General features: G+C 42.9%; 1 protein-coding gene across 10 annotated transcripts in view; it reads left to right on the top strand.

Moving 5' to 3' along the window:
• CIT (citron rho-interacting serine/threonine kinase) overlaps window positions 1-24540 on the top strand; it is a 120912-nt gene that overhangs the window by 11376 nt on the left and 84996 nt on the right. For 8 of the 10 annotated variants that reach the window (XM_080986144.1, XM_080986148.1, XM_080986146.1 and 5 more), the window contains 3 exons: window positions 3132-3335; window positions 4491-4644; window positions 12226-12406. In XM_080986144.1, coding sequence (XP_080842270.1) covers window positions 3132-3335; window positions 4491-4644; window positions 12226-12406 — 539 coding nt within the window. Of the gene's footprint in view, window positions 1-3131; window positions 3336-4490; window positions 4645-11117; window positions 11258-11294; window positions 11414-12225; window positions 12407-24540 lie in introns of those variants that run through there. The other 2 variants (XM_080986145.1, XM_080986153.1) reach the window with 2 other exon arrangements.

The following is a 24540-nucleotide window of genomic DNA, read 5'->3' on the forward strand; positions in this document are numbered from 1 at the left end:
AGTTAGAACTGTTTGTCTCTTGTGATGCTAACAAGTGCTTCTTGATTAAACTAATGCAACGGATGTGATTCGATATAGAAATGAATATTGGCTAATTACTCATCTTGTTACATTTGCCAGTCCTGGCCTTGGATGTATAATATTATTACATTCTTTTGTTAATTTTTCGTTTAAAAGCCAGTTGGAAATGTGTGCTGCTTAAACTAACAGCATTTATTAATGCATATTTAATCTAAAAGAACAGTGGTCTTCAGACTGTGTTCCCAGGAATGTCAAATAAGCTTATTTTAAAGGAAATAATATTTCCCTTCCATCTAGGAGAGTGTGTGGTGTGTTCATACATGCAACTCAAGTAGGCTGAGTGAGGCCAGTGTTCTTGAGTCATTGTGCTTGTTGGTTTAAGCAAAAATAATTACATGTCCCAGAATCCTTTGCAACACACAGGCCCAATGTGCATGGGTTCCTTGTTAAAGGAGTTGATGTGGAAAGAGTTACGATAGTGGAAAATCTGTAAACAATTAATACCCAACGTAGTGCTAAATAAATGGTTCCATTAGCGCAAGGCTTTATGCTTGTGCAACCTTGTCTTTCCTCTCCTTCCCTATGTGTTTCTTAGATATTCCCGGGGAAGGGTATCCCCAGTCCTTCAGAGCAGACTTGGGGAGCAGAAGGGCAGAAGTTCTGTTGCCCAAGCATGAATCCTTGCACTAACAGAACAAGTGCAATCACAGTACTGTACGAATGGGACTTGTAACAATATCTTGCAATGCGTTCTTACTGTAATGCACTCTGCGTGGGGAAAGCAGTCTGGAAACATCAACTGGGGCAAAATGGAACAGCAAGGACACTTGGCAGGGGACAGATGTCCTAACCATATGACATCCGTTATGCTGGGTGCCTGTCTGCTTCAGGGTCCAATTTAAGGTGCTGTACAGTGGTACCTCGGGTTACATATGCTTCAGGTTACAGACTCCGCTAACCCAGAAATAGTACCTTGGGTTAAGAACTTTGCTTCAGGATGAGAACAGAAATCGTGCTCCGGTGGCGCAGCGGCAGCGGGAGACCCCATTAGCTAAAGTGGTGCTTCAGGTTAAGAACAGTTTCAGCTTAAGAACGGACCTCTGGAACAAATTAAGTACGTAACCGGAAGTACTACTGTATTGGCCTTTGAATTGTGGTGCTGGAGGAGACTCTTGAGAAGGGGTCGGCAAGGTTTATCTCGCCTGGGTCAGTTCACTCTAGCAGAGATCCCTCTGTGGGCCAGATCGTGTGTGTGTGTGAGCGTGCGCAGACGTGATTTCCGGTGACTGCATCTGCACAGACGCGATTTCCTGCACTGCGAAAGCGAGTCCCTGCGCTGTACTGTGCCGGTTTAGCGCAGTGCGTGGGGACTTGCCGAGTGGGCGGTTCAGTTCGGGGGCGGCACATGGGCCAGTTAAACGACCCCCACTTGTGGGCTGCTTGTAGCCCATGGGCCTTAGGTTGCGGCCCCCTGCTCTTGAGAGTCCCATGGACTGTGAGAAGATCAAACTTATCAATTCTTAAGGAAATCAGCCTTGAGTGCTCACGGGAAGGACAGATCCTGAAGCTGAGGCTCCAATACTTTGGCCACCTCATGAGAAGAGAAGACTCCCTGGAAAAGACCCTGATGTTGGGAAAGATGGAGGGCACAAGGAGAAGGGGACGACAGAGGACAAGATGGTTGGACAGTGTTCTCGAAGCTACGAACATGAGTTTGACCAAACTGCGGGAGGCAGTGGAAGACAGAAGTGCCTGGCGTGCTCTGGTCTATGGGGTCACAAAGAGTCGGACATGACTAAACGACTAAACAGCAACAACATTGGCCTTTAAAGCCCTAAACAGTTTGGGCCAAAGGCATCTAAAGAACTGTTGTCCTTTAGGAAAACCCTAGAGTGTGTTCTTTTGTTACAGTTTTTAATTGTTTTGTCAGTCTTGCCATTTTCTTCTTGCATATTATTTGTTGTAGTCTTTCTTGGGAAAGGTAGGCTAGAGGGCTACTCAATAATAAATAGTGGTTGTGCTCCTATTCTTATCTTCAGGCATATTGGAGTAGGAGCCTTGTAGTGCTGTTCAGACTCTTAGTATTGGGAAAGGCATTAAAAAATAGCTCACTCTCCCCAACCTCCGTCTGCTATGCTATATAGTGCTAGAGGGTTGCCACCTCCATACCAGGGCTGCTTTTGGAGGAAGGGTGTGATATGCAATAATTTTTTTAAAAAATGTATTTTGCAGCTTTACAGCAAGTAGTAGGGGACACAGATCAGGAGATAGGAGAAGCATCCTCCCCCATCCTTGCTTCTAGAAGCTTGTTCATATCAATTGGTAGACTCAAGTGCTTCAGTTTCTGTCGGCTCCCAGGCAGTTTATGTGAGTGCTAAAAATTTTCACTTAATTCATAAGCCTGTGTGCCTACTTGGAGGATGCCTTGAATCCTCTATTACGTAGAAGCCACTGCTTATTTCGGGCGGGATAGGCATCTAGCAACCTAAGCTTATTGAAGGGAATGGTAGCATGGCAATTTTCACACATTGGAAAGGAGAGATGCAGCTAAATTTGAATGAATGAGATGAGCTGCCATTTCTTCTGCTGTTAGCCAAAGGCATTTAGTTGGTTAAAGGCATTTTTGAGTGGACGAAGTTCTTGTTTCCTATTACAAACCTCTTCTGATACATTGGGCGCTATGTGAAGTGACAAAGAGGAAATTATGGTTAGCATTAACCATGACTAAAGTTGGTGCTGACAAAAGCATTAACTGTGGATAATTCATGCGAGGCATTTTTGCTGTTGAGGCAAATGCCTGGGAGGAAGGAATGTGTGATATCACAATCTTTTCAAAATCTGTTATCCATGGTAAAAAGATTTGGCTTTGTTATGATTCAAAAGACTTGAAATACAGACTCCCCCCATGTAACACACATTTCCATTTTCCTCCTTGGTTCATCGTGTTAATGCTGTATTAAGCATGCAATCCATTATTTTCTTGTTCAGGGATGTATACAGAAAATGTTATCTTAAATTCATTTCATAAGTAACATGATGAATGCTTGGTTTCCAGAGTATATTAACAATAGAATAAGCTGTAACTGCACCCATTGTGTTCTACTTTCCAGGTGGATGCCAAACTGCCAGTTGGCACCCCAGATTATATGGCTCCAGAGATGCTAACAGTTCTGAATAGCAATGGCAAGGGTTCATATGGATCAGAATGTGACTGGTGGTCTCTAGGGGTGGTTGCTTATGAAATGATGTATGGAAAATCACCATTTACGGAAGGAACCTCAAGCAAAACCTTCAATAACATAATGAACTTTCAGGTACGAACAACGTTCTCAGTACATGTGAAGGTGGAATTTGCCAGAACAAAACTGCTCCAAGCGTTTGTCTGTATGGTCCTGCGTCCTGCATAGCTTTTGCTAGTTATTTCCTGCTGTACTAGTGCTTTGGGCATTATTGACAGATGTATTATTAGCTACAGGAACTTTGTGAAATTAGTGCTGATTAGCCAATACTAAAACTTCGTTCAATCATACATTTAATTCTACCTAGGACTGTGTGCATTTTGCATGATTAAAAGCAAGATACTCTGTGCCATTGACCCAAATTCTGTGGCAAATAAGTGAGTTTCTATGATGGGTATTTATGCATTTCTCATCATTTATCTTGCATTATTTAGTCTGCTTCTGTTAGTCTTGGGAAGGGGCAGTAAAGCCCCATCCAGAGTCACTGGTAAAGTCTCCATCATCAGGAACTGTCAACATGCTTTCAAACATTGCTTTGCATGGCGCAGGAACAGGGAACCTGCAGCCCTCCAGATATGGGACTACATTTCCCATCACCCCTGACTACTGATTATTAAATCTATGACTGATGGAAGTTGGGACTTCAGCAACATCTGGAGACCCACAGATTCCCCATCCTTGGCATAAGGGCTAGAAACTTTCATTACTAAAAAGTGAAATCTGATGTTCTGTATGCTGCACCTAATAATAATAAGATAATAATAATAATAATAATAAGAATAAGAATAAGAATAGCTAATATAGTAGCAACAACAACAACATCACAATCAGCTAATAATAATATTTTTTGCTTTCCTGTGCTTTTGTGAAGTTGCTGCATGTGCATATCCCTTTCATTAACTACTTTTTTGGGGATGTTTTGAAGGATACTGAAACCCTTTGGCTGGGGTCCAAAGAACTGTGCTGCTCATCCCATGTACCTGAAAGGACTCTGGGCTGTCGTCTCTCCAAACAGCTGCCTCCTTATTTTGTTTTCAGGTGTGGAGGAAGTTTCAAAAGCAGTTTGCAGTATAGCTTAATGGGATGTTGTGTTAAAATAAATACAAATCCACATGGCCCACTTCAGGGTATGCAAGCTTTTTGGCTTGGCGAAAGTAGTTCTTTGGATCCCAGCTCTCAGCTTTTGGTTTCTTTAATACTGAGTAAGATTTATTTTTGCTTCAACTTCAGAGGTTCCTGAAGTTCCCTGAGGATGTGAAAGTCAGCAAAGAATTTCTTGATCTAGTGCAGAGCTTACTGTGTGGGCAGAAAGAGAGACTAGATTATGAAAGCCTCTGCTGTCATCCATTCTTTTCTACAGTTGACTGGAGTTGCATCCGTAACTGTGAGTAACATGTTCCTGATGAAATTTAGGGCCTTGGTTGGTGGCTAATTCCCAGGGCACACTCCAAAGGAACATTATGCAGCAACTTTCTGGGGTGTTTCCTTCGTTCACTTCCATCATGTATGCCACCATGAGTACTATCATGGCAGAGAGAGCGTATGAGTGGAATAAAGAGAGACAATAATTTACAAAGGGAATTTTGTTGATGTTTGCACTGAACTGCCACAAATGTCGTTGTACAAAATGAGATGCAGGGAAAATGATTTGCTTTGCTATGTGCTTGAAATGTGCTATACTTATTTGAGATACTCGGTAAGGATGCAAGTAGTGGGTGAAATTTTGTCAAGTGGTGCATTGAGAAGGCTGCTTGGACCTCCCTGAATGCTATTAAGACAAAGACACACAAGACTTCCTTTACGTATTTAAACTTGGCTAGCAAATTAAGTCAAGTCGTTGGCTTACAAATACTTCCATGAATGCATCTGCCAACACATGTACCTTATCGCTGTTAATTAAGATCAAGATCTGAAGTCCTGATCTGGATTTTGTTGCTGACCTGGGGTTCACCTGATGAGTAGAAGGTGCAGGGCCTTTTTATCTGTGACATCATGAAATGCCTTCCCCCAAGGAAACATGCCTGACTATCTCCCCCTCCCCCCTTTTTTGCTGCTTTCTCAAAATATGGCTCTTCATAGGGACTTATGCAGATGACTACTGGAATCATCTTCTGTTTCTTTTAATAGGTTTTCTTTCCCTCTTTTAAATCCTGCTGACTTTCTGTTTTTTCCTGTTAGGTGTTTGGTTGAGGGTGTTTAATGCTGTTTTGTGTATGATTTTATAGTTTAAGCTGCTTTAAGTCATTTCCATAAGAAAAGTGGGAGAAGTCATTTGTTGCTTAAAATGACCTCCCCCCAGCTTTCATGAATCTTATTTTCTTGTTCACCTGGAGATTATTATTAATCACGGGTGACCAATGAATAGTTCTTTACAAGCCAGAATGAAGATACTTTATTTTTGAGAGTATAGAGGGTAGGGATGCCCAACTGCTGCCCTGCGGACAACGAGCACCCAAGCTGATTTCTTCCAGTCAACAGTAGTCATTGCAATGGAACAGAGTTTGTGAGCGTGCGTTTAAAGCACTGTTGGGGGACCTGTGGCCCTCAGGCTGTTGTTGGACTCTGTGGCGATCACACAGGGTCCCCAGACGTTTAACGGTCTATTGATCCCTGTGCCACCACTGTGCTCGCTTCACCGCTGCCACCAACCCATTACTCTCGGGTAAAACACTGAGTCCAGACAGTTGTTAAAAGTGAACCAAATAAACAAGTTTATTTTATAAACATTAACAAGTTTATGGTTTCTCAGATAATATTCCTGTCATTATCTTAACTTTAGTTTCTTTACCGGCCTATACCTTCCTAATACCTTCTGACTGATTATCTCAACTGTTTGACTGACTCCTCTTAACAAATTCTCTCACTCTCTCTCTCATCAGACTAGCCCAACCCACAGACTTATCCTCTCTGTCTCTTCAGACTGACTTCTCAACCACTCTAACTCTCCCTTCTAACTCCTCCCCTTGGGTTCCCATTGGTTAGTCATTTTACAATTAGTTAACCCTTTCCCTATGAACCCAGTATGATGTCACACACCTAGGAGGGCAAACGCCACATACTCCAATTCCCATCAACCCCAGTCAGCATGGCCACTGATCAGGGATGATGTGAGTTGTACAGTGGCAACATTTGGAGGGCCACAGTTTCCCTAACACTGGTGGAAAGGGAAAGTGCTTTGGGACCATGAATGGAAGAGCCATATACTCTTAATTTCCCTCTATACACTGCCAGCTTCCTTGTATAACATGAACAACTCATCCCTTGCAGTTCATGAAGGGACTAGCCTCGAGTTGCCGGGTCCACAAATGCTTGTGGGCCTTTCTGTTTGAAATGGTTGTCAATTGGGCTAGGGTTGGTAGCTTGAACACCAATGCCATATTTTTAGTCTTGTGGATAAAAAAATCAGAAAATATTTCAATGCTAAACAATCACTGCATTATTTTTAGATGATGTCACAGTTTGACTTGTTTGTCACTGTCCTAAAGTTATTTTGCCACCCCTCCCTTTGCTTTTTGTTGCACTTTTATTCTGAGACTTCCTTTGTGTTCTTTTTAATTCTGCCAGTGTTGTTGCATTTGAAGTGTTAGCCATATCAATTTTTTGAGGAAGGTCAGGGTAAAAATCTTAAACAGATAAATAAGCAAGAGAATCCAAGACCTTGAAAGGGATGTCTTGTATTCTCGTTTTTCAAATAATTCATTCATTTATAAACCATTTAATGTTTTAAGGCCCTTTGAAAGTGTCTCAGATGAATCCATCTACTGAAGAGAAATGGGAAGGAGCATTCATTTCTCAAGGAGAGAATCTAATTAACCTAAGTGCAAATGACCTCTCCCTTGAGCAAACAGTTGTTTGCTGTTTTTCTGTTATGTTTATCTCATGCTTTCTCAGAGGTGATTCCTTCTTAGCTGTGATACACGATAACATCTAAAATGTTGTCCCATGCTGCCTCCACAGTGCCTTCAAGAGCAAGCTCCAAGGGTCAGAGTTCTGATTCTAGCACCCATCCATCATTATATCTTGCCCTTGCCAGTTTCTCTTAGCCTGTTTGCATCCCTGGTTAAGCAGAAGGTTTTCTTGCTTCCAAGAGTAGATGAAATTGCCATGAAGTGACTTAAGTCTTGCCAGGAAAGGAGGATCTGCATCCCAGGCCTCAGGTGGAATACCGGGATTTTGATTCGATTTATTATATTTCTATGCTGCTTTTCATTCACATGAATTGCAAATTGGCTTACAAATGATGAATAACAATAATGCAATAGAACATCACAAGTACAACATGTCATGGAATTCTACACAATATTGATCCAGAGCAGATTCCAACGTATAGTTAGCAGAGTAAAAACTTAAACACGTTGCAGGATTCCCAAAAAATAGTCCAGAAGCAATTAAGATTTCATCCAGAAGAGCTTTACTGCTACTGAAGGCAAATGAGCATAATGGTCACAAATCCAATACATTCAGGATTGGCACTGTCCAGAAGAAATTCAGTTGCAGCAGACTTAACTTAAACTTACAATAACTTATAATAAGCCTAAACCTTAACACTAAGCATACTATGTGCAGAACACCACACCAGAAGGAGAGAGAGAGAGAGAGAAAAGAGTGGATCCCAGGCTCCTTCTGGCCTCTTATTATAGCCAGCATGACCTTGACACAGAAGAGATAACAGAACCAGTTTAAGCCAGCTGTACTCAGCTTCTCTGAAGGAATAACCCAAACATTATGAACGTTCTGCTTGTTTCTTTCATACAGAGAAGCTTCCAGAACCCTTTTGAATTAAGTAGAATAGGAAAGATCTCTACACATCAGATCAATACTTTCTACACTAAGAAATGCAAACTGACACAACATAAATCATAGAATATTTAACAAATCACCAGTAAGTGACTGTGCTATTAGCTATTCTTACTAGGTGCAACTGTTTGTCAGTGACTGTGGAAACCAAATCTGGATCCACACTTCTTTCCACAGTGGGGACATAGGTTTTCGAGTGGGAGTTGATCAACTCCATCTCCTCACCTCACACATACACATACAGTGGTACCTCGGGTTACAGATGCTCCAGGTTACAGACGCTTCAGGTTACAGACTCCGCTAACCCAGAAATAGTACCTCAGGTTAAGAACTTTGCTTCAGGATGAGAACAGAAATTGCGTGGTGGTGGTGCAGTGGCAGGCCCCATTAGCTAAAGTGGTACCTCAGGTTAAGAACAGTTTCAGGTTCAGAACGGACCTCCAGAACGAATTAAGTTCTTAACCCAAGGTACCACTGTAATGCCTTTGGCAGCAGCTCTGTTCTAAAGGCTCCTATGGCTGGAAGGTGGGGCAAGGAAGGTGGGAAAAGCCATTGCCTGGTCAGCACAAAGTCTCTCCCACCTCACAGTTCTTCCTTTGGAAACAGCTCCCTGATTTGCTTTGCAACTTCAAGGGACTTGTGTTGGACTGGATTCAGAAACCAGGGAAAGGGGAACAGCTGTGCAAGTTTAGGACAGTAGCCAAATATTTCAAGCAGTTATGCCTTGATAACAGGGCTGGGGAATTGTGGCCTTCCAGAAGTTGGACTGGACTCCCATCAACCCAGTGTGGTGTAGTGGTTAAAACCAGTAGACTCGTAATCTGGTGAACCGGGTTCGCATCTCCGCTCCTCCACATGCAGCTGCTGGGTGACCTTGGGCTAGTCACATGTCTCTGAAGTCTCTCAGCCCCACTCACCTCACGGAGTGTTTTTTGTGGGGGAGGAAGGGAAAGGAGAATGTTAGCCACTTTGAGACTCCTTCGGGTAGTGATAAAGCGGGATATCAAATCCAAACTACTCCTCTTCTTCTTCAACCCTAGCCAGTGTGCTCAATGCCCAGGGTTAATAGAGTCCAGCAACATCTGGAGGGCTACAGGTTCCCCATCCTTGCTTTATAAAAATCAGTCTCTAGGTTGTCCTGGGAGATCAGGTGCTTGTGTCTTTGGAAGATAAGTCAGCAGTGTGTCAGGTGCTTAGCCTTGAGGGTGGGCAAGTGCCTTTGAGACAAACAGGTTGGCAGGAGGCCAATCACCAGGCAACATGGTGTGAGAACTCAGTGGTTCCCACAATGACAGATTGCTCATACTGAAATAAGTCAGTAGGTCTGAGAGTCTTTATGCCAGTTAGTGACACCAGATTGGCCCTCTAGTGTCCTTTGACTTCCCAGACTAGGTGCACTGTGGCTGTGATGTGCACCTTCAGGCTGGAATTGCTGTCATTTGACCAAAACCCAGAGCTGGAACAGAGACAGTGCTTGATCCACAGGGGTCCATGCTCAAGTTCTCTGGCAGCTGAATAATGAAGACTAGCAAGGGGATAAGGAAGCTGGTTGCCTTCAGGCAGCAGAAAGAATTCAAGGCTCATTCTACTGGCAAGCACTTAAGGGGGCTGCTGAACTCAACATGTTTTCAAAGATACAAGTAGAATAAATTTTACAGGACAGGGAAAATCTCTGTAGAAAGGAAATTCCTTAACCAACTTTCAGAAGTTGATTGTGTCCAGGCACCAGAAAAAAGACATTCTGATGTACAGTCATACCTCAGGTTGAATGTGCTTCGGGATGAGCGCGTTCGAGTTGCATTCCGCGGCAACCCGGAAGTAACAGAGTGCGTTACTTCTGGGTTTCGCCGCTTGCGCATGCGCAGATGCTCAAAATGACGTCATGCACAGAAGTGGCTCAAAGCGATGCGTGCGCAGACGTGCCATCGTTGGTTATGTCTGCTTCTAGATGCGAACAGGGCTCTGGAACGGATTCCGTTCGCATCTAGAGGTACCACTGTATTTTCCTAATACAGAGCTGCTAAAAACTGCACCTGCTATTTCTTTAGGTCATAGACTATTTCAACTCGAGTGCAGATTAATATTGCTTTTTGGTTAGCAGCACCAAGATTGTTTCCCAATCTTTAACCATGGTTAAGAAATTACAGAACATTCCACAGGCTTGTTCCCTCCTTTCTTCCATTGTTAGCATTAAACCACAGGGTATTTTTCCATTGGCTACCAACTTTAAATCTGGGTAAGAAGGTAGTCATGGATTGGGCATTGCCTTGTTCCAGGCATTTTTACACCGTGGTTAAGGCTGAAAACTGAGGGAGCACATAAGCCCATATGTTAAGAGGTCATGAAGCAAGTAGTCTGCAATGGGCCTTTTGCGTTTCAAAAGAATACAAAGATACTTTCATCATTTTATCCTTGTTTCATCAACTAACAGTGGAGGAAAATTTATGCAAGATTGACTTCCCTCCCTGGAAAAAGCTGAACAACTTTGACCTCAATCCCCCCCCGCCCCCCCAAAAAGGTAGATCACTGCCACTTTTTTATTCTGTGAGTAGATCGCAGTCTCTTGGGTGTTGGACGTCCCTGCCATACACCTATTGAAGAGCGAAAATAAAATCTAATTTAACCAACTTTTAAAAACAATGCTTTAAAAAACCCATTCTTTACATCCCTGTATGTAAAATTGTTAGGCTGTATCTTATAATATAAATCTCCTCATTGCGTTATCCACCCTGCCGTTTACTCTTAGTTACTTTTAACCTCTGAGAAAATCAGCTTGCTCATCTATTTGTGAAAGCAGTGTCAGCATTTTCTCTATGAAAGGCTGCCAATATGTGTTCTGGGTGATTTGAATTAGGAAGACACTTTTTTTTTTTTTTTTTTTGGCTTATTAATTCTGGCCATTCACTTATGATGGTTTAAAAGTATGTATAAAAAAGCAAAGAGTTAAAAAACCTGGGCTGCAAAAGGCTCTGGCAGCCTAGAGGGAGCTAGTAAGCTCCAGTAGTGACTCATGTTTTGCCTGTGTCAGTCAGATAAGTATCAGCATCTGTCAGGAATAGAGGGAGTCAGGCAGGCTTTAAACTCTGGAGCATGCACAAAGTGAGGAGCAGGGAGTCTGCACTGCAGGGACTGTAATGCTGGCTCCCAGCATTCATTTCCCATCAGCCCTTCAGCTGCCGGAGATCTATACGGAATCCATGGTAACGGCATTAGCACACTATACATTCATCAGCTTGTGATGAGAAGCGAGCTGGCTGAAGGGATTCTGCTTCACAGAGCAAAAAGAGAACCTGGCTGATTTGCATTTTGCAATGATTTGCATTGATTGATTAAATGCATATTTGAAACGAACGAAGGTGCATAATTCTAATGAGCTGGGCTTCGTTCTGTATACATGCAGACCAGCAAGCAACTCTGCTGCTGAACATGGTTTAGGGAAAGCTTATCTCTTCAAGATTTTGTAGCTCTGCTGCTTTATTTAAACCTTAAAGGAAGGCTAAAATGAAGCAGTTTGAGAGCAGGAGCTTTAAGGGTGCCAGCTAAAGGGGGAGAAATTATTCTTACTGTTGCCTATTTGATAGAGTTGATAGCGCTGAAGCTGGACTGCGGTGGAGTCCCATCAGTAGTGTTTTAGCAAAGCTGGGAACATGAATTCTCAAAAGGGTTGAGGTTTATCAGCTGCAGTGCTTCCACAGACAAGATTAATTTAGTAATGGGAGGCGAGGGTCTGCTATCCAGGCTGCGGGTGCTACTGGTTCTGTTTGGCACGACCCCATCTGTAGGCAGAGCAGCCGGTTTGCTTCATTGATTCAGGTTGCTTAGATGGATCTCCCTTGTCCAAAGAGATCAGGAGGAAGCATCCTGCAGACAGACAAGATTGAAACTTGACATATTGTGGTCGTTGGCTTGTTCTTGAAGGTGCAAGGCTGGTTCAAAAGCAGCAAGAGATTCTCTGCCTGCAGAATGGTAGCCATGTTGGCAGCCGAAGGGTTAATCTCTTGTTGCTGTAATAGGTTGGAGAGCAGTGGCTCAGCCTGCTGGTGTTAGCAAGATTAAAAGCAGGAGCTGCAGTGCCATTGACAATGCTGAACGAGAGGGACTTTGACAGCAAACTGCAGCTAAAAATTTTTTGTTCCTTCTTCTTTATGTTTTTTTATGAAATAACCAGCTCCTCCCCCCTTTGTGCCTACCATCAAGTCTGATGATGACACCTCAAATTTCGATGAACCAGACAAGAATTCACGAATTGTATCCTCTCTGTGCCAGCTGAACCCTGCAGGTTTCTCAGGAGAAGATTTGCCATTTGTAGGGTTCTCCTTCATCAAGGCATTGGGGATTCTCCGAACAGAGTAAGTAGGAATTGCTGTTTTGTAGAGAATGAATAGGAGAAAATCAGTGCTTGATGTACTTGGCGGTGGAACGGGGACTGAGGGGGGGGGGTAGGTTGGGGAAATGTGAATACCCAGCTTTTGACTGGTCTTCCCTCTGCTATAGGAAGATGATTCAGGCTTTGCTTTAGCTGTGATTCATGTCATTGGCTCTCACCCCCCTTCCCAATATTGTTGCATGAAAGGAATGCTTCATTCTGAGTCTAACGTTCCTCGTCTTAGAATCTGTCTGCTACATCCTAGAGGGAAGTGAACGGTTTTGACTGAATTCTCTCTCTGTGTGGCTTTGCAGGAATTTAGGAGAAATTTAGAAGAGTTTCAGATCTTGAGGGATGGGGGTGTGTTTGATTGGTGTGAAATGGCTAGGGCATTGCTAAACACTCTAGGTCTACAAGGTTGGTCCAGTGAGGCACAGAGGTGTGGAGTTCATTTTCCTGGGAGCAAACTAGCAGCTCAGGTTACCCATTGAAACTGAGAGCAAGGTATCGACAAAACTCATGGTCAAAAGAGGCATTGGAGCTGCAGGATGGATGATGCAGAGGTCCATAGCGATTGGATGTCTTATGGGAAGATAGAAGGTCCTATACGACAGTGGTACAGGGAAGAGTATCAGTTGTATAATGATGCCCCTTCTGGTCTGGTGGGCCCTTAATTTTTTTTGCCGCTACTGCCCAGAAGTAAAGCATGAGTATATAGCACGTCCAATTGAAGAACGGCTATAGGGTTGCCGGTCAGATAAATGCAGAGACTTTCCTTGGGATTCCATGTACAGTGTGCTGTTAGCCGCCCCCGATGTCTCAGTATAAAGCAAGTTGTATTATGGGGTGGAAAGTCTAACCAAATCAGGTCTCTCTATTTTTTAAATGTGAACTCTTGGGGCATGTGTGGAAGATGATCTGTTTAAAAGAGAAGCCTGGAAACCAAATCTGATTTCTCTCCTGGCACCAACGATGTTCCCAGTGTTATGAGTCAGAGAGGAACCTTAAATAGGCCAGCAATTAGAAGGGAGCTTCTTGACTGCCTGTGGTGTCCTCCTACTCGCAGGTGTGTCTTTTCTGGAGGGGGAGGAAGACAAGGGAGTACCAAGCAGGAATTGGAAGGTGGTGCTGTTGCCTCTGCGCCAGTGAGACAATCCTTTCTTGATGTCTTTTGTGCTCAATTTTGGCATTGTCGCTCCTGAAAAGCTTTTTAAAATGTTCCGATAAGAACTAGGAAGATGGTTGCTAGACTGGAGATCTTCCTTTTCACACTAGGCGTCTTGAGCTGCTGCTACCTATGTGATGGAACGGTGGGGTTTATATTGGCTGATTCGTGGAGGTTATCCATGGCTATTGGCTGAAACCTCCATGCTCAGAGGCAGTATACCTCTGTGAATACCTAATGCTGGGGGCATAAAATAAAATTGAGGCTGTCGCCTTCACATCCGACTGCCCAGAGACTTCTAGTCATTTTAGTCTGATCCAGCAGGGCAATTCCCCGGGGCTTTTACTGTTTCTTACAAATGAACCTTTAATCAAGGAGGTAATTTATATTTTTTTAAAAATGTAACTTTTGGAAGCTGAAGATTAGACTAGGAATAGTGATCAAATTAACAATTAAGATCTTGAAATAAAAGATCAGAGACTTTTCCTGAGACTTTAAATTGTGCTCCAGAACATCTGCTCTGATTGCAATAGAAATAAAGAGTGGCTAAGGCATTGGTTTGAATCTTGCCTCTTCCATAAAATCATGTTCTGGCTTTGGGCAAGCATCTCCCTCTCAGCCTGTGGCCCCCATCTGCCTTGTGCAGCTAATTGCATCAGCTTACCTCGCAGGATTGTTGTAAGGATTGCAACAAGATAATGTATAAGAGAGTGCTTTGAACATCTGAAAGCATTTTACAAATGCTGCTATTAATATTTAGCACTGAGTTGGAGACCAATAGATGAAACTCTTTGGTATGATCTTGTCCAGAAAATTAGTCCATAACTGAGATTATAGATCTCAGTACAGAGATATATAGACCATTGTTGCCAGGATACTTGAGCCATTTTAGTTGATCTGGAAGTCCAGATTGCATACTGTGTTCATTGACTTACGGATCATGTTTTATGGCATTAGTTTATTGATGACCCATGGGATAGCTTGGCTGTCCGATGGATTTTTTTCACCTCCGACATGGGCATGCAACTTGGTGAAGACTATCTTGGATGTGTGAGAAGGCAATGCCTGTACAGTAAAGGGTTGTGGTTGATTTGCTTTGGCTTGGATGCTGGACAGTTTCTGTGGTTACCTTATAATTTTTAGGATACATTGAAAATGATTTCATTCAGATTTAGTAAGATTTTCTTGCAATAGCAGATATTTCTTAAAGAGAAACGTTAACAAACGTATTGCACTAATTCCATGTACATCCGGTAGATACTGTTTATTTCTTGTCATTTATTGTCAGAACCAGAGGATTAATTGTCTGTTTCTGGCTAGGTGCAGCATCTTCAAATGGCGTAATTAAAAAGTAGCAAGGTCAGTTATGATAGTTTTAGGAAACCTCTCAAGATTCCAAGTCGTGTTGCTGAATATGCCTAGACATTCTGATTCTCCGGATTTATTTTATACTGCAGACCAGGGCTTTTTTCAGCCGGAACTCAGTTCCGGCACCTCTCAGGTGGGTGCCATTGCCATTCTAAGAGAATGAGGGAGGTGTTCATGCTGAGTTCCGGCACCTCTTTTTCCAGAAAAATAGCAATGCTGCAGACCGTTATAGAGTTTTATATTGGTTTAAGTGAAATGGCTTCCCCCAAAGAATCATGGGAATTGTAGTGTTGTGCAGTTGCTGCAAATTCTCTGGTGGAAAGCTTTACTCCCTCCTCACAGAACTAGTTCCCAGAATTCCCTAGGGAGAGAAAATGACAATAGTGTGTGCCACACTACTTATGTGGTGTTGATATGCTCTGTGTATTTTTAAAATTTGGGGAACCATTTTTCTTAACTGTGGAGTATGGCAGGTACTTCTCAGTCAACAGGGTCTTCCAGCTATTGAGATGAAACAAGAGCCTAGACACTGTGCATAGAAATGGTTGATAAGCTTGCCCTTTAAAATAATGAGAGAGGTGCTTATGAGATGGCCATACATCTGGAAGCAATGATTTTAATTGCCCTTCTCATTTTTCAGTCTTGAATACCATTATCATTTTTGATGTCTTATAAGAATGGCTATATATTTCATGTAGAAAAGATAAAGTGAATTTCAGAAGATTAGGATGCTTCTATGAGTGCTTGGGTCACCTGGAATAATAAGGAACGGTGTCCTTCTGCTTGTTAACTGACATAGCTCAACAGCAGGCTTGTCAACTGGGGCATTTTAGATAAGTATATTGTGTGGGAGAACAAGGATTCTACCCAATCTTAGTCCTACTCAGTTTGACTAATTGAAATTAATTTATCAAAGTTAATAATAATAATAATAATAATAATAATAATAATAATAATTTTATTATTTATACCCTGCCCAACTGGCTGGGTTGCTCCAGCCACTCTGGGTGGCTTCCAACACATTTAAAAACATAGTACGTTAGTCAGGTCTGCCAATTTCAACAGACCTATTGTGAGCTAGACAGACATTGGATACAAGGACTGAACTCCCCACTGAGATCCATCTGAGTTGCTTCGGGTCTCAGATGCCTGTCAGTGACCAGGAATCCTGGTTTCACGCAGATTTGGAACCAGAATTTCGTAATTCCACATTCAGAAAAGCTGTGTGGCATTCCAGTTGATAAGGAAAATTCTGGGTTGTAACACAGTCCATTGCTTATAGACTTCATCTTGCAAATCACAAGGCCATGTGCATGCCTTGATTTATTTTGATCAATAACTGCTTGTTTAGTAGACACTAGACATGGATTGAATTAGCGAGCATGGATGTGACACAGTGCCACCCATGCTGGAGTGTGAAATCTCCCTTGTCTTAATAACACATTAGTGCACTGCTTAGGAAAGTGATGGCATTTGGAGGGTTGCTGTTGCCATAAAGTATAGGAGGGGGATGAGAGAGGGCAGCAAGCTCTGAAGCTGAATCCTTACCTTGTGCAATCTTGGGCCTTGCTTTCACTGAGGTGGTGGTAACCTTTGTCTGGCGTGTACCACTCTGGAGTGCTGGTACAAGGAGTCTTACAATGCAAGGGCGCTCCCTACAAATGAAGTAACTAAAATTCCCTGCACATAGAAAACTAGCATATCAGGGAAAAGACTGTTGTCGACATTCTCGTTTTCTACATGCAGGGAATTTATTTTGGTATCACTTGATAGGGGCATTCTGTCATGTGATTCCCCCACCTACAGTCTGAAGTGGTACATGGGTTGCTATCTTCCTGTGAGCTGTGTGTGGAGTTCGGCTCTGCTTCAACCAGTGAGATGTCTTGGGCAAGGACTGCTTAGAACTACGGTAATTACCAAACTAAGTACTTTAATGAGCTGAGAACTGGTGGGAGAATGTCTATATGGGCTGATTTTTCTTGTCATGAGAGAACCACCCACAGTCTTGAAAAATGTCATCAGCTGGTCTGCTAAGTTCCTTAAACATCTGAGGCTTCCTGTTCAGTGACCCTCTAAAAGCTGCTGTTTATGTGTTGCTGTAACTGAGATACATTGATGAGGCATAGGAAATGGAATTTCTTTTTAAGCAGGAACTGGGGTTCTCAAGAATTTGGTAAATAAAACACTTTCTGCATTGGAAACTGGTTTCTGGCTTTGGAGAAAACCAGCATTTACTCAGCCTATTAATGTGTGTGTAAAGCAGGGATGAGGAACCTGTGGTCCTCTCTGAAGGTGTTGGACAAAAACTCCCAGCATCTCTGACCATTGGTCATGCTGATGAACATCTGGAGGGCCACAGGTTCCTGACATCAATGATGTAAACTAAGGTATTACATTGGGATCATCTCTCTTCCTCCATCCCGCGCCATATTGCCTCATTGGCTCTGATGCATGATCATTGCATCTCGGCATTAGGAGTTGTGACAATGTCCAAAGTCACATGCATTCTTAAGCCTATGCATCTGGAATTCTGCCCTGTGTACTGTAGAGATTGCATCAGATGCACACAAAGGAAGCTGAAGTTGTAGACAGGGCTGGTGGGTGCTGTTGTGCTCGTCTGCCAGAAGCTCAAGCTTATTTATTTATTTTATTTATTTCTGTCCGACTCTTCCTCCCAAAGTAGCCCAAGGTGGCAAACATCCATGGTTCAAGCAATGCAATAGTTTGCGTGCTTTTGCAAATATATGATACTATTGGTTAGTTAATGTTTTGACAGAGACTGTAGAAGATGCTCTTGCATGAAAGCCCTCTTGAGGATTTAGAGCAAGCCTTTGCAGGAGATGGCTAATTTTTATTTTTGTTTCCTGACTGCCTTTCTGCCCCCAAATAGACCAACCAGGTTGTTTACAAGCAATGTAAACAGTGACATCTACAACACCATTTAGTAACAGTTGGGACCCATTAAAAACTTTCAAGGCAGCAAAAGGATTTTTTTAAAAAAATGATTGGCTATAGCTCATCAAACCTTTCATCAAAAAACCACAGGAATGGGCCCACCTTGTGGACTTCAAGGGGAACACTGGTGGCAGGTGATATTCCATTACTTAAAAAGGCCCATTTTGAGTGGTAAACCATAGCAGGGTCTCATCCAAAGACCTTAACACCTTGCAAGGGGTGGGGAGCTTGTATGGGAGTGGGTTTTTTCTGAAACACCCTTAATCAAGACTCTCTAGTCTAGGGTTTTCATGGTCCTGAAACAACTTCACAGCTAATGAAATTCTTCTAAGATGGGCAGAATGTGGTTCCAAAAGGTACTCGTCTTTAGCTTCGACATTGACAGCTAAGTTTTTGTGTGATTTATTTATTTGTGTGTGAGAGAGGCCAACTCTATTATCTGGTATATATTCTTTAGTTTGTTCCAAGTAGTTCTATTAGATTTTAATACTATATGATTCTTACCTGCCCTGGGACCTTGTGGTGAAGGGTGGGTAAGAATTCACTCTTAAAAAAGTAAAATAAACTTTTTTTCAATCATGCACAAAAAATAACACAAGAGGAAGAAACTCAAATAAAGGGCCATCAGTTTCTTTCTTAAGTACAAGGTGAGAAAACATGAGCAAACACCTGTAAATAAGCTTTTAAGATTGTCACACTTCCACATTGGTGGCGACAAAGAGTCCTGAGATAAGTATTGTAGCATTAGAAATGAAATCGGACTATACCACATAAACATGTTCTGTGGTTTCTAAACCTTTGGAGACTTTTATATTGTTGCACGCCACCCCCAAACTCTGCCTAGCAGTGACAAGATTCCAGCTGGGCTTGGAAAATTGGGTACGGCAGAGACTAATATCTTTAAGTTACAGGGTTTTATTTGCACTTATATACACCTGGATCTACTGTGGAGAGTTCAAAGCATTCACATCTCTAGTGGCCTTGCTTCCTGCAGGAGTGCAGTATTGGATTCCAGGGCAGCCAAAACACCATCTCCCCGTGTCTCTTAGTTCCAGCCTGTCATTCCCAGCTCACATGGAGCTTTGCCCCTCTTCCTCCTTCTCACTGCTGTCTGACTCCAAGGAGCTCCCAAAGCCTACGGCAGGCATGTCCAACTCCCAAGAGACTGTATAAAGAAACCTGGTAGATCGCAATCTACTGGTTGGACATCCCTGGCCCTACAGCATTCCTATTAGAAATCCTAAACCTGGCCTTTGCCTCTGTCTACTAGCACTCAGCAAAGAAGGGGCCCCCCCTGTAACCTTGGAAACCGCCCTCCTCTGTTGACTGGCTGGGAGTCTTCTGCCCTGGTGATGGTTTCCATTGATGGGCCATTTACTCTGCTTTATTCCTTAAAGCAGGCATGGCCAAACTTGGCCCACCAGCTGTTTTGGGACTACAACGCCCATCATCCCTAGCTAACAGGACCAGTGGTCAGGGATGATGGGAACTGTAGTCCTAAAACAACTGGAGGGCCAAGTTTGGCCATGCCAGCCTTAAAGGCTTGCACTCAGCTGGCCCTGCCCTGCTAGCCTGGTTTGTTTGCATACGCTAAACGTAGGAATTTCCGTGTTTGGCCCGGTGTAATCAAACCTTGTTTAATTCTGACTTGTACTAAAGCAAAGAATTATGGGGAGGATATGACACAAACCCACAACACATTTAGGGGGCTCTAGCCTTCCCCCCTGCAAAGTTCATAACAATATTATGCATTATCTTTTCCGCGATGGCCAGGTTCCGTATGTTTTCATGCCATAAAGATATTAGCTGGCCTTGTGGCGTCCTCCATACTTGTGCTATAAGCATCCTAGCTGCTGCTATTCATTTAAAATAATTTAAAAATAAATAAATAGAATAGAATAAAAAAATGAAAGAACACCAGTTAGGGAACGTACTGGGTGACTGGAAGTTTCTGGATTGTCTCCATAAGCAGCTCCACACGGAGCAAACCACAATAGTCTTAAACCTACAGGATGCCAGGTGTGTAGCCTTCCTCAAATATACTGCAGTAGAAAAAAATCTAATTAGTTCTGAAATGTAGGGGAAAAACAAATTTGCTATACTTTTATTAAATGGAAGACATTTTAAAAACTCTAGGCAGCCTGTGGAAAAAAATACTTCCTCAGCAGGCTTAGGCACTTAAATTATATTGTACTGAAGAGTTATTAAATGTGAAAAGGGTTCTAGGGAAAACTGAGATGGGCTGTTACTTAAGCTAGTACTACCAAAATTGGTGGTCTCAGTGGGTTAAATTAGTTAATTCTCCCCTTCTAATTAGTTAACAGATAAATGACCTCCTTCCCTACTGGCCTTCTTGGGCTTTATGATCTGCAGAGGGGGCTTTTTGGTAGTTCCATCAACAGAGTATATAGAGTTCTGAGGAAGAGAAAAAATTCTGTAGGAAGAGAAAGAAACCAGGGATCAGTCCCCAATTTAAGCAGTTCATATCAATAGCCTATAGGGTGGTAAAGTTCACAAACGTTTCCCCACTAGCAACTGGAAGTGGTATTGCATGACCGAGAGGGACTGTAACTTGGTGGGTAGAGCTGTGCATACATAAGAACATAAGGAGAGCCTGCTGAATCAGGCCAGTGGTCCACCTAGTCTAACATCCTGATCTCACAGCGCCTGTGGCAACACTTGCCTCTGGGATTTGAGCCCAAGAGTACTCTCCCCTCCTTTGGTTTCCAGCAACTGATATTAAGAAGCATTGCTGCCTCTCTCTATGGAGGCAGATCATAGCCATTGTGGCTAGTAGCCATCAGTAGCCCTCTCCTCCATGAATTTGTCTAATCTGCTTTTAAAGCCAAGAGGATTTGGAAGTTCAGAAGTTTCCAGACTCAATACCCGGTCTCTCCAGGTAGGGTTGGGAAAAGACTCCTGCAGTCACCTGCTGGAAGTCTGATAGGATATAGTTGAGAAACAGTCCTACTGCTGCATCTGTTTGTATGAACTAGGGCAATACTTCGAAACCTTTATAAATGAAGATGTCTGAAGAGAAGCAGCAACAGTCTTGCAGTTTCCTGATCCTATGTGACTTGGATAGCTTTTATTTTTCATGCCACACCTCAGTGGTGCTACTGCCCATTAATCTGAGTTCTTGTTTTCAGTGAACAGAGCTGTCAAAACTGTTTAGTGATGATGTACATGAGAGTCAGTGGTGGGGTAGTGGTTAGAGTGTCAGACTATGACCTTGGAGACCAGGTTTCAAGTCCCCGCTCAGCCATGAAGTTCACTGGGTGTGACATTGGGCCACTTGCTGTCTCTCAGCCTAACCTACTTCACAGGGTTGTTGTGAGAGTAAAATGGAGAGGGGAGAACCATATATACCACCTTGAGCTCCTGGGGCGCGGGAGTAGTTATATAAATGTAAGAAATAAGAAATGGGTAGGTGTTTGGGGGAAGGGCATAGCTCAGTGGTAGTGTGTCTGCTTTGCATAAAGGTCCTAGGTTCAACCCCCAGCATCTTCAGATAGGTCTGGGAATGTCCCCTACCTGAAATCCGGGAGAGTTGCTGCCAGCCAGTGTAGATTGCATTGAGCAAAATGGACCAATGGTCTGACTCAATGTATGGCAGCTTCCCATGTGTTGCATGAAGCTGGATTCAGCATATTGAAGTAAGTGCTTGTTTGGGAACAAAGTTATGGCCCAAGTTCATTTCATGCTTTAATATGACCTGTTGTGTGCCTTTTCTTAGTTTGGGTTATGTCAGAAGAATTTTGTCTCTTGATCGTTTTTTAAATTCTTCTTTATCTGGAGCAGGCTCTCCTAATTATGTAGTGCAGGGTAGTCACTGGAATACGTATTACTAAACGCTCTTGTAGTTGGGCATATTGTAGTTCCTTAGTAACTGGCTTCAGATTAGAAAGTCTGTTGATGATGGGTATGTACTTCTAAAAATGGGATGAAACGCTTTTTCATTCATTCATTAATTCAGTCAGTCAGTTGTACCTTCCAAAATAAAATGTTTCCAAGGTGTCCTACAACACAGGCAATACAAAGAATTTAAGGGGCCACCCTAAACAGACACTAAGGATTAAGCATAGAAAGGATTTCTGAGCAGAGTGTTTTTTGCAGCACGGCTAAAGTCAGCAAGAGGTGTGTAGCAGATGTCCATAGGGCTGTAGCACCAGCTTTGAAAAGGCCCTGTCCTTGGTACCCACCAGTTTGATTTAAGAAATGGTGGGCCAGGGAGAAGAGTTAGTGAATCTAAGCTCAGTTAGTTAAAGCATGGTACTGATAACACCAAGGTTGCAGGTTTGATTCCTGTATGGGACAGCTTCATTGCATTGCAGGGGGTTGAACTAGATGATCCTCAGGGTCCCTTCCAACTCTATAATTCTATGAAATCTATAATCTTGAAGTCAGTTTCCTAGGGCTGCTATGGGTGCAAGTGGCATTTGTGGTGGTGAAACTCTACATTGACTGCCTGAGATGAGTCAAAGTACAATAGAGTACGATAGGGAGAAGGAATGCTGGCTCCTTAGATCCTTGACAGGAAGAACATTTTGAAAGCCTAGATAAGGAAGGTGGAAGCAGGAGCTTAGGAAAGCAGGAGCTGGAAGCCTTGAGAAACCAGCAAACAGGTGCGGAAGGAATTATCCAGAGAAATAAGAAGAAAGAAATTTGGTGATATGGGTAGATAGAAAAGATAAATATGACTAGGTTACAGAGGCTATGTTGGCTATGTTCTCCCTCAACTGTTGAAGGCAGCATGCCTCTGTACTCATACTGGTGGGAATCACAAGAGGGAAGAGTAATACTTGGGGGTTTGTGTCCTGCTTATGGACTTCCCATGGGCATCTGATTGGGCACTGTAAGAACAAGATGCTGGACTAGGTGGGTCTTTGGCCCAATCCAGTAGGGCCACTCTTACATACTTGTGCATAAGCAGGATAACAGCAACACAATGATATCACCAAAGCAGCAACTAAGATGAAACAAACATAAAAATCTCAAGTTGCCTACCACCCAAAAGTTAAGCTGGGGTATGGTTTGGCAGGCCTTCATGGAGAAAACATTCTATTTCACCAAATTACAGATAGCAATTGGTTCTGTTAACCAACCAAAGTGCTTTCACCGTTGGTTCTGTCCATTCCTCCGAGAGAGCAAAGCAATGTCTTGTTTGTAATGCCATAGGTAAACTTTGAAGGCTTGGTGTGGCAGATGTCCCCCCCCCCCCCCATTCATAGTTGTGTGGAAAGGAGACTGGGACTTGTGTCCCTGTTACGTAGAGCCATGGGGAGGATCAGAAAATGTCAGTATGATTTGCTGTCGGTCAAGCCCAACTGGAGTCTGGAGAAAGGCAGGGACTCTCCCTAATCTTGCAGTAAGCCTCGTAGAAACTCCAAAGTCAGGGAAACCTTGAAGTTGGGGGAGCTGCCACACTTTTGGGGTGCTGTTATCTGACAAAAAGAAGGTAGTGACCAATGGCACCTTGGCAAGTGTATGTGTATGGACAGGTGACCTGCTTTTTCTTTGCATTTGTACTTCTGCAAATTCCTCTAGTAGTAAGCATTTGCTATTCAAACTACCCCAAGGTATTTATTTCCATGGCTGACTTCCCTCTTCGCTCCAGGGATCTACAACCAGTTTATTAATTGCCTAGTTAAATAGACTGTGCTGCTGTGAATAGCTTTTGTGTGTGCATGTTGTGGTTTCCTTTTTCTTTTATTATGGTAAGCATTCAAGGATGGGCGGGGGAGTATAAACCTGTTTTATCAATCTAGTTCTTAATATACAAAGTATCTAACAACAAATAGCTCCAGTTCCAGAAAGAATATTTCAGTGTTTGCCCTGTACAGTGCTGGCATGTAGAGTAGGTTTTGATTTTTTTAGACAACAACGTTGTATAGGGGTTGGGATAGCTAGTATTATTTTGAGCCAGAGGATCACATTCCCACATAGACAACCTTCTGGGAGCTGCATGCTAGGTTGTAAGGGGCAAGAGGGTCTTACTCTGCCTTTTGTCTGTTGTAGTTGTGGAGAAATGAACTACAACTCCCATCAGCCCCAACAAGCATGGCCAATGGCCAGGGATAATGGGAGTTGTAGTTCAGTAGCATCTGGAGGGCCAGAGGTTCTCCATGCCTGGTCTATCACACTGAGATGGTGATGTCTGAACCAGGCCAGTCTTTCTCAAGCCATCAAACACATCTCTGGATGTTTCTTTTTCCCCATGAAGAGTTTTAACACTTCGCTCTTCTAATGCTAACAAACACTGTGCAAGCTACTAGTAATGCCTCTAGGTTAGACCTCAATAATGTACTCTAAGTGGAGCTTGTGCTTAATGGTTGAAAACCCCATGGGGTCTTTCTATCTCAGCAACACCTTTTTCATGTCTTTCCCATTACTTCCTTTGACTAGCTTCTAAATTGCAGCCATAAAGATTGCCATGTATTGTGATGGCCATTGTGAAAATAATAATATACCCACCTTTCCCAGAAAAAAAGTCTTTATGTGATGCTTAATAGCAACATAAAGTGGCTCAGCTCTTGTAACTAGGGCATTCTCATATTCATCTTGCAACCTATCCCAACAAGGTTCGTAGGGATGTTCTGGTGGGTCTTTGCATCCTCTGGGGTGGGGTG

Source organism: Podarcis pityusensis (assembly GCF_964106645.2).
Source record: "Podarcis pityusensis genome assembly, chromosome: 16".
Taxonomy (NCBI): domain Eukaryota; kingdom Metazoa; phylum Chordata; class Lepidosauria; order Squamata; family Lacertidae; genus Podarcis; species Podarcis pityusensis.